The sequence below is a fragment of the Echinops telfairi genome, unplaced genomic scaffold (genome assembly GCF_000313985.2).
Source record: "Echinops telfairi isolate 266 unplaced genomic scaffold, ASM31398v2 ScPeMD7_2;HRSCAF=8, whole genome shotgun sequence".
Taxonomy (NCBI): Eukaryota; Metazoa; Chordata; class Mammalia; order Afrosoricida; family Tenrecidae; genus Echinops; species Echinops telfairi.
This window is the reverse complement of record NW_022103898.1, coordinates 12073867-12088109: the sequence shown is the minus strand read 5'-3', so window position 1 is coordinate 12088109 and position 14243 is coordinate 12073867. Positions and strand designations below refer to the sequence as shown.

The 14243-nt window shown below is 45.0% G+C and overlaps 1 protein-coding gene across 1 annotated transcript in view; it reads right to left on the bottom strand.

The window, feature by feature from the left end:
- SREBF2 (sterol regulatory element binding transcription factor 2) overlaps positions 1 to 14243 on the bottom strand; it is a 65872-nt gene that overhangs the window by 21245 nt on the left and 30384 nt on the right. The window contains exons 2-7 of the mRNA XM_004700287.4: positions 8284 to 8721; positions 7165 to 7346; positions 3904 to 4050; positions 2005 to 2226; positions 1067 to 1181; positions 794 to 975 (exon numbers count right to left, since the gene is read on the bottom strand). Coding sequence (XP_004700344.1) covers positions 794 to 975; positions 1067 to 1181; positions 2005 to 2226; positions 3904 to 4050; positions 7165 to 7346; positions 8284 to 8721 — 1286 coding nt within the window. The remainder of the gene's footprint in view (positions 1 to 793; positions 976 to 1066; positions 1182 to 2004; positions 2227 to 3903; positions 4051 to 7164; positions 7347 to 8283; positions 8722 to 14243) is intronic.

Genomic DNA, 14243 nt, shown 5'->3' with positions numbered 1-14243 from the left:
GGTAGGATCAAACCATCAACCTTTCGGACAGCAACCAAGTGCATCCATTTGCATCACCCAAGGACTCCAGAAGCCTCACTAATGCTATTTCTATGTCACATGGCCTACTGTTACCCCACAGAACCACATTAATGAAAGACTTCCAAAGCAGAGTTTCCTTAGTGAAATGAAGTTCCTGACTACACCGTGGAGCTGGGTATAAACATATAGGCCGAGGATGTGACTGGGTCAGAATCCAGCCCTTAGCCCCCTCCTCTCCACAGGCTCCAAGAACATCATTAGGCTTTAAGCCTCTCTTAACTAACTCCATTAAGCCACAATTGCCAGGGGCTGTCAGGGACTATAAAATAACACTTGGCTGGACTGTTATATGTTAGATTGCAAATTGTCATCATTTCCAGAAAGAGAACTCAGAAGCAGCTTTGTCCTCAGCCAACTGATCAACCCCACAGAGTGGTCTTGCTAGGCCCATTACAGGGGAGGGAAGCAGTGAGGTGCCTCGGAGCCCACAGCTGCTCTACAGCCCCGTTTAGATCGCTTTCTTATTTCTCTCTGGTGGGCCTTTTCAGCAGGAAGCTATTAGAGTGAGGGCTGCCTCCCCCTGCAGGTCCTGGCTCTCTTTCCTCATCCACTAAAACTTGTTTACTTCCACAGGAAGTTCCTCGGAGATCCACAGGATCCTGGATGCTCGGAGATCCTGGCTCAGACCTGTACCCAACCCCTGACCTGCACCCTGCCCACCCCCACCCCCCACCATGTTGTCTTAGAGGAGATGGGTTTCAAAAGCTGGGACCTTGGCATCATCCAACAGAGGGCTCCCTGGCTCAGAATCGATGGAGTAAGGGGAGAAGCCGGCCTGTGACCCCGAATCTGAAGCTGGAGGTGACATCAGGAGGACATTCTGGTTAAAGTCATCCATCTTCAGGTCCATGTCATTGTCCACCAGGCTGCCTAGGTCGATGCCCTTCAGGAGCTCTGCAGAGAAAGCCCAGCTGATGAATGGCCTGCTTGACAGAAGCTTCATCCCACAGTGTCCCCTGCCAATAACCCCAATGGGCTCACTCACTATTCTTCTGATTCGCCAACTTCAGCACCATGTTCTCCTGGCGCAGCTTGTGGTTGACCTGCTGCAGGTATTTGATGTAGTCGATGGCTTTCCTCAGAACACCAGACTTGTGCATCTGGGGAGGGGAAGGGGTGAAAACCCCAGGTCAGTGCAGGTAGAACGCAGCCACAGGATGCAGCGCCCACTGAGTGGGAAGGGCTCTGGAGCAGGAGGGTGTGCCACCCAGGACAAGTTATTTGGTATCTCTGGTCAGTGAATCGCATGTGATCGCTTCTACTTCTTAGGATGGTACACACTAGGCCATGCACTTAAGACAACATTCCTGGATGGTTATCTTAGAGAAAGATATAATGATATCTTTAAGATTTGTAGGCAATCGGGAAAAGAATAAAATTCTTATGTAAAAAACAGATCAGAGGGAAGGAGAAAACAAATCTCTTAGATAAACAGATCAGAATTTCCTAGTTGCCTGGAGACACATTCACTACAATACTAAATAAACTTGGGCAATGATTACTTTGGGGCAATGATTAGATTGGGTCAAAAACCCAATCTCCATTTTTTATCTCCCTTCCTGAACCAGCAGCATCAACCACCCCTGAACACAACTGACAGCCAGCCAGCAGTGGCATCAGCCGACTCCAGGGAGCATACTGTCCAGCACCTGGCCCCAGGTGTGTGACCATCTCTCCACCTGGGACACTGGAACCCACGGCAAGGTCTGAGCAGAGCCAATGGTTCCAGCAGGCCATGGGCCCTTTTGACCCACATTTAAATGGCTTCCCATCTTGACAAGCACCAAGGTTCTTGAACAAAGCAAGCATTACATCTTGCATTCCCCCAACTTGGGCCTACATCAAGTCCCATCTCTGTTCCTCAGCAAAGACTAGTAGAAGGAGCAGGGTTGGGTGTGAGGCACCGTTTTGCTTAGCACCTACCTTGGCATCAGTCCCCATGACTAGGTCCTTCAGCTCAATGATTTTGTCGTTGATGGAGGAGCGATAGCGCTTCTCAATGATGTTGTGGGTTGTCCGTCTTTCCCCCTCCTTGGGAGGCTCGAGCTGCTTGATTCCCCCAGGGACCTGCTTAATGGGCACTTTCTCCTGCCCCATCATCACAGGCATGGTGGTCAGAATGGTCCCATTGCTGCCCACCAGGGTCTAGAACAGACATAGGGTTGGAATGACATCATCAGTGGTCTGGACTGAGCAACTCCACAACAGACACTGGCCCACTGGGCCACGTGGCATCGCCTTGTGCAGACTCAGACATTCTCAGGGCTAGTTAAGTCAGGCCCCAGGAGCCTCAGGAGACAACAGTCTCCGAGCCCCTGTCCCCTTTCAGGACTGCTGTTAGTAAATCACACGAAATAGGGTTAAAATCTCAATGTCTTAACCTCTGAAGGAGGGGGCAGAACAAGTCATATGCCTCCTGTTTTGCTGTCACACTGATGGCCACCAGTCTAGCCATCACCGGTGGCCCACAGATGCAGGCCCCTTTCTTGGGAAATTGTCTTCCATATTTCCCCTCTGGGGCGACTTTTAAGTAACTTCCTGCACTTCCTTACACCATTTGGCCACCAAAAAGATCAGATCAATTGATCTAGGTCACTGTTTTCTTTCCCTTCAACCATCCCTCTTTGTTTCCATTTTCCCTCATTTTAATTTCTTTAAAACAGTGGTCCCAATCTTCAAATGGCTGGTAAATAAAGTTGCTCACTATCACTACAAACTCACTGCTATGAGGTCCATTCCCACTCACAATGATCCCATAGGACAGGATAGAACCGTCCCTGTGGGTTTCTGATTCTGTGGGAGTAGAAAGCCTTGTCTTCCTCCCATGGAGCGGCTGCTGGTTGGTTTCCAACTGCAGTCCGTGTGGTGAGCAGCCCAACATGTAACCACTACATCACCAGGGCTGCTCTTGCTCTCCACTAGTCACCAGGAAATCAATTTCACCCAAGACAATCCTAAATGGATGAGTTTTTGTGCAGGGAAAACACACCTGTGCAGGCACCCACGTAAGGTGAAGTCTACTTCCCTCCCTCAGAAAGTTCTGTCAGACCCTTCCCCAGCCAACACTGTCCCCCTCTCACTTCTGTAAATATTGCTCGGACCTGTCACGATAGCTTAGTTTTGCTTCTTATTGAAATTCACAGGAATGGGCTCGTTGGTACAAATTGTGGCAGGCTCACACGCTACATCTGAGGCACATCTGTGCTGTATGCACAAACAGTTCTTTTACTTACTGCTGGGCATAATATCATCATCACCATTTATTCATCTGATCTCACCATGATGGGGAGTTGGGGTATACACAGAATTTGGATTTCATGAATGAAGCCAGTGCTTTCACATTGGAACTCACGTGGCTTCCATCTATAGGGCTGCTTTGACTCATCTACAATGGAATTTTTTTCCTTTGTTTGTATTGCTTTTTCTCCATTGAGACTCTCTTGTTGAAAGTGGCAGAGAGCCCACACCTAAAGATGGATGCCTCCAGTGTCCCTTACTTTGGAGTCCCTCCCTGCCTGGTGGCCATAACTTCCAGCAGTAGAAACAGAGAGGCATCTGGGCAGAGCTGCTGTCCAGGAACTGGGGCTGCTCTACTGTTCTCCCCACTCTCCACGCAGACCCCATAACCTCACCATATGGCACACATTGCTGGCAGTTCTTCAAAGAAAATACATCTAAGTTAAAGGAGGTGGTGACATTTGCACTGTGACTGACCAACTCTTAAGCAAGCCGACACCCACTCAGCACATAGAGATTGTATCTAGTGAGCCCAGGGACTCTTAAGAGGAGGCAAGAGGAAGGCAGGGGCCAAGCCGCTCTTACTGGTACTTGCAGGGCGGCTGTCTGGATGGGGGTGGTGAGGGCGGTGAGGGCCGGGTTCTGGACTGTGGCCATGACTGGGCTGCCATCTGTCTTCAGTGTGGTCAAAACAAGAGAATCTGTCTTGATGATCTGCGGCTGTACCAGGACCTGGAGGAGAGGAAGCCAGGAGAGAGGTCACGTTATCTTTCTGTTTTGCACGTATACCTTACTGCACAGAAGCTTAAAGAAACAAGAAAAGGTCATTTTCATGACATGGAGGATTCAAATGAAAAAAACCAACCAGGAAACCTCACAGAAGCCCATTCTGAAGGGCTGGCTATCTTATACCATCTGGGTTCTGGGGTGAGGGGTTAGGAAGAAGGGATAATTGAAGAGAATTCTGGATTTTATGGCTGAAAATCTCCAAGGAGCTCAGAGTTGGTGACCAAGGAGGGGTCGAGTGGGATATGCTGGATGGGGAAAGGAGTGGTCTGATTTTGGACACTGGAAAGCCAGGAACCCAGGTGAGATGCAGAAATGACACCCCTAGATGGTTGCTTGTATTTGAAATATAATGACTGTCTAAGAGCAAATGGTCTTTTGAAGTGAGGATGGGGAGACTTTGTCTCATGGATTTTGGACACATTATCCAGCAGGGCCAGTCCCTAGAGAAGGACATCACGCTTGGTAAAACCGAGGGTCAGTAAGAAAGACATTTAATGAGATAAACTGACACTGTGGCTACAATAGGCTGAAGCATAAAAAACCACGTGCACCAGGATGGTGCAGGACTGGGCAGTATTTTTGTTTAGTAGTGCACAGGGTTGCCATGGGTTGGAACTGACCTGATAGCACCTAACAACAATCATGGCGGGCTCCATTTTCTTACAGCTGTGAGGTGCTGTCAAGTAGACCCTTCATGTTTGGTTTTTTAATTCTAGGTCTTTGCACATTTTGTTTTAATGCTTTCCTTTTTCGCCCTTTGAAATCTTCTGTTCAGCTCTTTTATTTCATTATTTCTTCTATTCCCTTTAACTACTCAATCTTCAAAGTTCAAAGTCTCTTCTGATGTCCATTTGAGTCTTTTCTTTCATATATATGTATATTTAATGCTTTAAAAAAAATGATCTTCATGTATTATTGTCCTCAATGCTACCCCTCAATGATCTGTAAAATATCCTCAAGACTGAACTCATGGACTTGTTTTCATTTTCTTCAGCTTTCATTGCAACTGGAATCTGAGCAATTGATAGTTTGTGCCACAGTTGGCCCTGACCTTGTCCTGACTAGTAACACTGCTTCGCCACCATCTCTTCCACAGACGTAGTTGATTTGATTCCTAGGTATTCCACCCAGTGAGGTCCATGTGTATAGTCACCATTTATGTTGTTGAAAAAAAGGTATTTGCAATGAATAAACCATTGACCTTGTAAAATTCTATCATATAACTTTGTTCTATCACCAAAGTATAGATCCTTCTTTGTTCTGCATTCCAATCACCAGCAATTATCAATGTACAGATTGCATGTTTGGTCAATTTCAGACTGAAAAAGTTGGTGTAATATTTAGTTTCTTTGGGAGTAGTTGTTGATGTAAAAATTTGAATAATAGTTGCAAAAAATGTATTCAGATATTACTTTATCAATGACTGCACTATATTCAAGGACAGATCTTGATTTTTATATATATGCAACACCTTCAATTTGTCATCCCCAGCATAAACCATGTGTTTCAGTTCACTTTAGTTCGTTAATGTCTAGACTATCTGCATGCATTCCACTTTACTTCTAATGGCGTCCAATGTCCCTAGATTCAACCTTCATACATTCCACACAGTAATCATTAATGGATGTTTGCAGCTGTTTCTTCTCATTTTGAGGCATATTATACCAGGAAATGAAGGTCCTGAAAGTTTTACTTCACTCATGTCATTAGGTTGACTTGACTTTGAAGAGAGAAGCCCAGGTGGCACTGTTGGGTAGGCACTGGACTGCTACCCACAAGGTGGGTGATTCAGATCCACCAGCCGCTCTCCAAGGGAGGCAGATGAAGCTATCTAATTTGTCAAGATTTACGGCCTTGGACACTCTATGGAGGGTAGCTGCTATGAATCAGAATATACTCGGTAGAAGTGAGTTTGGGTGTGAGTTACTTTGAGGAGTACCTCTTCCTCAAAGGATTGTGAGTGCCTTTCAACCTGAGGGGCTCATCTTCCAGCACTATTTCAGACAGTGCTCCATTGTTAGTCATAACGTTTCACAGGCCAATTTTGTCAGACATACATTGCTAGGTCCTGCTTCCTAGACTGTCTAAGTCTGGAAGCTTCATCGAAACCTGTCCACCAGAGGTGACCCTAATGGTTTATGAAATGCCTACAGGTGGCATAGCTCCCAGCATCACAGCAACACACAAGCTACCACATTACGACAAACTAGCAGATGAATAATATGCTATAAAAATTTTTCAGATACTAAAAATAATACATGCTCAGCGGCTACTGTAGAAAAGATGGTAAGAAGAAAATCAAAGAGCCTGCAACACAGAGAATCCAGAATAGATCAAGCTCTCGGGGCCAACAATGAGAATAGAGATACCAGGAGGATAAGGGGAAGGTGGGAGGAGAAAGGGGGAATCGATCACAAGATCAACATATAACCCCTTCCCTGGGGGATGAACAACCGGAAAGTGGATGAAGGGTGACAGAGGACAATGTAAGATATGAAAATAATAATTTATAACTTATCAAGTGCTCATGAGGGAGGGTGGGGGGAAAAATGAGCTGATACCAAGGGCTCAAGTAGAAAGAAAAGGCTTTGAAAATGATGATGGCAACATATGTACAATTGTGCCTGACACAATGGATGAAAGTATGGATTGTGATTAGAGATGTAAGAGCCCCTAATAAAAGTATTTAATAAAAAAAAGAAAAAGAAAAAAAAATCAATGGAAAGATACCATTTTAGCATTTCTTTCCTGTTCCACTTTTATCGCACCATCTTATGCCCAATGTCTTTACCTGGTATGTATGTAAGTCAGGGAACAACTTCAGTGAGCGAGCGTGCATACATATGTGTGTGCCTGATGAACTGTGTTGTGCGGCAGACGTGGTCTCTGCCAGTCTCCAGTCCAGATCCAGCGCTAGCTGGTGTGAGCTATGGCCTGCAGCCCTAACCAGTTCTTGTGCACTGTGGCTGGCCCTTCTTAAATGCATACCACGCCTCTGATCAGGGACCCAGTGACAGTCCCAACCAGCGCCTCCATAAATCCCCCCAAGACACCTACCGGGACCTGCTGCACTTGGGGAGCAGCCACTGTCTGCACGGTGGCAGGGGCCAGTGTCTGCAGTGTGCCACTGGCCGTCTGTGTCAGCACCCGCTGGGCCTGTACCGTCTGTACTTGCTGCTGGATGGTGACTGGCTGTACTTGGGAGGATGTCACCAGGCTTTGGACTTGAGGCTGAAGGACTTAGGAGAAGAGAAGAAAGGGTCACATGGTATTCCTGGGAGTACCTTGTCCCTACCGCTGCTGCAATCACTTGAGGGACCAGTGACTCCCGAGGAGTCCAACCCCCACCTGCTGCCGAGAAGATGAGTGTGATGACCATGTACAAGCTAGTCTAGAGAACAAGAACATTCCAGAAGAGCTATACCCACTTCTGAGGGGTTTAGTACAAATAGTTTCACCTCTCTGGGTTCTGGGGAAAGCCACTCAGCCAACAACTCAACCAAGCTAGAAGGGCCACAAATGCTCCTCCAAGTCAGCACTGCCTGAGGGTGGTGGTGGTGGTGATGCTGAGGTATCACAGCCGCCATCTCTTCTGGGGAGGAAGTGCACTTTGGGATGACTGCCTTGCACCCCATGCCCACCCCTAAATCCTCAAAGCTGATCTCAGGTCCTCAGCACCCTAAGGAATCAGTGAAGAGGCAGCGCTGAGTACAGCCCAATGACAGCCATTCCCTCACTCAGCACTGACTGAGGGCTACCGGGAGACCCACTCTTCAGGGATGGAGTGCCAGGACTTCATTTTCTCATGTGGGTCCTCAAATATCTGCATCAACACATGAGTGCTACGAACAGCCTGTGGCCTTGGAAAAAGGTGGGCATGTTTCTAGCCTAACTTTATTCAGGCCTCACCCTCCAGTCCCCTGGGTCTACTGTGCTTGTTGGCATCTTAGACCAAGAGTCATGGGGTGGTCTTAAGGTATTTGATGAGGCAGAATGGGAGGTGTTCCTGGGTACCATTCCCACAGCTAGTTATTTATCACTCCTTCAGACAAGGTCCCGGGGTGTAGTCTGGACCCCAAGTAGGAGAGGGTTATTCACAGTCTACTCGCCAGTCTGAACACAGGCCCATAAACATTTTGACCCACCCATGTTCACTGCATTGCAGTGGGGAGTCACCTTGGAAGCTGGTGGCTGCATTCTGGTAGATGAGGGGCTGCTGGATGATCCTCGTCTGGGGGGCAGTGCTGAAGGTCGGGCTGACCACTACGGTCTGTTGCTGCAGCTGTGCATGGGCTGGGGGCTGGGGTCGAGGTTGAAGAACTGGCGCACTCCGAGGAGGGGTAGGGACTGTGGTGGGAGGCACCTTGACCTGCAGGGTCGGAGCCTGTGGGGAGGTGGTTGAGGTGGCAAAGGCAGGCAAGAGAACCTGGCTGAATGAGCGCTGCGTCAAGGGGTCCACAGCTCCACCACTGCTGCCCCCACCGTTGTTGTTGCTGCTGCTGCTGTTGGAAACGCCGCTGTTGGAACTGCCACCGCCAGGGAAGGAGCCACACAGCTGTTCAGAAAACAAGTCCGGGAACTCTTCCACCTGATTGCTGACGAACTGCAGCATCTCTGTGAGCAAATGGACAAATGGACAGCAGCTTTTATTATCATCCAAAATAGCTCCTAGCCGATGAAACACACGATATTCCTCTGGTTCCTTGAGGCTTCCTCATCCCCCACTATCATGACCCCAGTAATGCCTCTCACTTCGGACTAGACTGGAGCATGTACACAAGTATAGATAAGAGCTCACGACACACGCAATCCAGTAGCAGGAATGGGAATAGCAGAAGGGTAGGGAGAGGAGAGGAAGGGGCAACTGAGCATAATGATCGACACACAACCACACACACTCCCCCTTCGGGGGAAGAACAACAGAAACCACGGGGGAAGGGAGACAGTGGTCAATGTGAGATATGAAAATAATAATTTATAATGTATCAAGGAGTCACGAGGGGGAGGAGGGAAAAAGAGGAGCTGATACCAAGAGCTCAATAGAAAGTAATTGTCTAGAAAAGAATGATGGCAACATATGTACAAATATGCTTGATATAACTGATGTATGGATTGTAGTAGAGTTGTAAGAGCCCCCAATAAAATGATCAAAAGTTTAAAAAAGAATAGCTCTTAGCTTTCAAATTTGCTTAAGAAGCCATGGTTGTCATGCCAGAGATGAGTCAGAAACCCTGGTGCTCTCTCATGTGGGGATCAGCTGGCCCATTCAAGGGTCAACAGGACAGGACTTATCTGATGGTTTCATCATTCCCACCTCCCCTCCAGGTCCTTTCTGTGCACTTTCTTAGCTGATTTTAAAACCTAGACTTGACCTCTGTACTACATGGGGAGGGTACTACTGGCCCATTTCACCACTGGGATCACGAAGGCAGAGAATAGATAATCAATATCCCACAGCAGTGCTGTCTCTTCTAGCCCCAAGCAGCTTTGCTTTCTTATCCCAGACACCCCAAGCTGACCCAGCACCTCAGGGACCCTGAGGGAATATGGAGTTGATGGCCCTTGAGCCATGCATTTTTAGGGGTAGAAAGAATGGAAAGATTATAGCGGGAATCCAGAACAGGGAGCTAGCTTGGCTAAGTCAGGGCATTGTCAGGATCAGAGCCAGGTCCTGGCTCCTTGCTACTGGATTGAACTGCACTGTCAGAAGTGCAGGGTCAATGGCCAGCTCTGCTCTTCCTTGGGCTGTGTCTACCTGGAGGCCCTATGTGTTAGACAGGGTTCTCTAGAGATAAAACCAAATTGCTGATAATTTAATGTATTTATTTATAAAGATAATTAGATATATAACACAAGAAATGAACTGTTAAATTACATACAGATAGATACATAATACAAGAAATGAACAGTTAAATTATAAAGCAGTACAAATGGCTCAGTGCAACTCACTCCCGTGAGAGAGAATTGTGAGACACTAGCAGTCCTTCAAGTCTAGTCTGCTGCCAGGTCTTCCTCTATATATAGAGAAAGCTAGGCTATCTCAGCACAGCAGCCAATCATAAGGCAGGTCACCAACTGTCAGCCAGTCCCCAGCTCCAGAGATGTCTTAAAGGGACCTCAACTTACAGCAACACAGTTCACAGACTAGGCGTCCCACAGGTAGTGTAGCCTGTAAATTGAGGCACAGAACAAGCAAGGCAGCCAGCCGCATACTGGTCCGATGATCAAAGAGGGAGAGACAAGAAAGGCGAGGCTCACAGAGCCATTTATCTGTCCGCCCTTCAGTTAATTCCACTTGTATTTATCGGCCAGGCTGGCACATAAACTATCTCAATAAACTAACTCACTATTACTCTTAGTGATCCACTTGCAGCACCCTACTTTTAGATCAGACTCAGGGTTCTTGGCCCAAATGGTCTCTACATCTGCAAAATCTTCTTCCTGCTCTCTCCTCTGAACCGTTTACAAAAACCCAAGCTACTAACCACTCATCTCTCTGACATGGCCTCTTTTGGGGACTGGCTCCTATCAGGAGGAGTCTAGATCCTCAACTATGCTGCAAGTAGTTTTTGTCAATCTTCTGACAATCCCCTCTCCCCTCCCCTTGTCTCTCCAACAGTCTTTCTAACAAAGTGACTGCTTGTTCCTGGAATATGATACTTTCTCTTCCAAACTGCAAGGCCACAGAAGGCTCTGTCTGGATACCACACACTGCCACAAAAAGAAAAGAGAACCACCTCTATTAACTCCCCCAAAATGCCAACAAGTCCCTCTGGAGTGGGTGTTGGCATCACTACAGAACCACCGGAAATAAAGACAATGAGAACAGAGTACTGAGAAGAGTTGTATTGCAACACATGTGAAAACCTAGAACAGACAAATCTCTAGAAGCACACTACCTACCTAAACTAACTTAGACTGAGAGAGAACACTTGAACAGACCTCTAACAAAAGAAGAAATTAAAGTGGTTATTAACACCCCCCAAAAAAACCCTAATAACAACAGGGCAAAACACCCCCTGATCCACAGTTTCACGGGTGAATTCCACCAAACATTCAGAGAAAAGCTGATACCGTCTACTCAAGCTATTCTAAAACACAGAAAAGAATAGAATACTCTCAAACTCATCCTTTGAAGCAAGCATACCCTGATAAAAAAGTCAAGCAAAGACACCACTAAAGGAAACTATAGACCAACATCCTTCAGGAATACAGATGCAAAAACAACAACATTTTAGGCAATGGAATCCAACATCTTATCAAAAAAAGATTTCATGACCAAGTGGGATCCATCAGGTATGCCAGGATAGCTCAATATCAAAACCACAATGAATACAAGAAGGAAGAAAATGTTCTAGGGCAGATTATAGCTATGACTGCACAATTATTTTAATATGCTTGAACAATTGAGTTGTATGATGTCAATTAAACTAGTAATTAGAAAACCAATCAACATAATATACCATATAAATAAAACAAAGTAAAAGAACTACATGACCTTATCAATTCATGTAGAAAATATTTGATCATATCCAACACCTTTTGCTGGTAAAAACTCTCAGTAAACCCCCAATAAAGTGAAAAAACAAAACAAAACCTAGTAAAATAGTAATAGAAGGGAAAATCTTCAACATAATACGCAAAATCAAGAGCTTACAATATGATCAGTGAAGAGAATATGAAAGCATTTCCCTTTAGAACAGGAACCAGACAGAGATGCTCTACCACCACTCTTACTCAATGTTGTATTTGAGGTCCTCACCAGAGTAATAAGGCAAGAAAGGGAAATAAAAGGCAAGCAAATTGGTAAAGAAGAAGTAAAACAATCCCCCATTTGAAGATGTCATGATATTATGCATAGAGAGATTCTACAGAAAGCTACTTGAAGAAATAGGATTCAGCAAAGTAACAGGATACAAGAGCAACGCATAAACATGAATGAAACAAAAAGAACCCTTAAAGTATTGGGGGGCAGGGGAGAATCATTTACAATAGTCATCAAAACAATGAAATACTTTGGAATAAACCTAAGCTGGCATGTGAAGGGCTTATACAAAACATGCCATGTTCATAGACAGAAAGACAACATTGTGAAGACAACCCAAATCGATCTCTAGCTAAAGAAAAATGAATTAAGTTTACGTAGAAAGGAAAGAGATCCTGGATAAGCAAGACAGTATTGAAGAAACAGAACAAGGTAGGAAGCCTCATAACTTGCTGACCTCCAGAACCTATTACATTGTCATGTAGTTTAACAGCCTGGTACCAGTACAATAACAGACACATAGACCAGTGGAACAGAACTGAGAACCTTGAAGTAAACCCATCCATTTATTATGAACTACTGATCTTCAACAAAGGGCAGTATCCAACAAATAGGGAAGAGACAGTCTCTCTAACAATTGGGACAGGCAAAACTGGATATTCATTTGCAGAAAAATGAAACTGATCCATACCTATGTCATACGAAAAAACTAACTCAAGTTGGAACAAAGACCAAAACATACAAGTGGATACTCCCAAAAATCCAGAATTGAGCAGGGTAAAGCATCAAGCAATTCACTCTGGGTTAGCAGTGAGCCAGGGGTATCAGCTGGGAAGGTTCTCTCTGATCAAAGTGAAGTTTTTCATAAAAGCGGTTTCACTAGAACCTTGCTTTATTGATGGGTGATTTAAGAGAATAGTAGAGGCTGTGAAATTTTAGGTCCTGTTCAGGAAAAATGCCGCAGAAACTGTTGTGATGTTGAACACAGCTTATGAGGACAGCACTATGGGAAAAATCCAAGTGCACAAGTGGTTTTCTCGTTTCAAAAGTCAATTAACAACAAAACTTTGTTCTGATGTCCATCAACTTCCCAAACGCAGAAAATGTTGACTCATAGTGCATCTGGAGTTTGTTCCACCAGATCAGACTGTTAATCAAGCTTTCTATTAGAGGTTCTGAAAAGACAGTTTAACATTGTGCGACAAAAAAGCCTGATTCGTGGCAGATGGGAAACTGGATTTGCCACCATGACAATACACCTGCTCATGCAGACATTTCAGTGCGCCAGTTTTTTGCAAAAAACCAGCATGCCTCTCTTATCCCATGCACCTTATTCACCTGACGTTGCTCCTTGCGACTTTTTGTTTCTGCAAATGAAAAAGGACATGAAAGGACAGAGATCTGACCACTTAGAAGAGGTGAAGAAAAAATAAACAAGGGAGGTGCTGTCAGCCATCCAAACAGGTGAGTTTGAAAAATGTTTCCAAGAATGGAACCTCAGATTTGACAAATGTATTAAGTGTAATGGAGAACAGTTTGAAGTTGAAAAGGTTTTGTAAAAATGTTTAAATACACAGCTTTGGGGGGAAAATCCGGGGTTTTTTTTTGGGGGGGGGGGCAGTACCCCCTCATACAACCTAAAACTATAAAAACCATGGAAGAAAAAATAAGGGCAAACTATGGACCCTAATTTTTGGCATAAATAGTCTATCAAACATAACTAAAAATTCACAAACAGCAGAAGAGAAACCAGGCCACTAGGACCTCTAAAAAGTAAATACTTAGGTGCTTTTAAAAACTTCTCCGCAAGAGCAAAAAGAACCTACAGACAGGGAAAGACAAGGGATGAGTCTCTAAAATTTACAGAAAACTTCAACAATGCCACAACAAAAAAGCAACCCAAATGAAAAATGAGCCAAGGACATAAAGATAAATTTCACCCAAGACTTTTAGGCGGCCAACAAATAAATAGATGAAGACATGATGAGATCATTATTAACGGTTAGCAAGATGCAAATCAAAACAATGAGATGTCATCTCATCCGAGCAACAGTGACAATGGTAACACTATCATCACCAAACTCGGGAAATAACAAATGCTGTCAAGGATGTGGGGAGACTGGGATGCTCATACACTGCCGGTGAGGTTGTAAAATGGTACAACCATTATGGAAAAGGACAGGGCACTTTCTTAAAAGGCCAGAAAGCGAGATCATATGATCCTGGTATGTGTCTGTGTTAGACAGGGTTCTCTAGAGAGATAAAATCAAATTGCTGATAATTTATTTATTTATAAAGATAAGTAGATATATAACAAGGAATGAACTGTTAAATCATATACAGTTAAATATAGAATACAAGAAAGAAACAG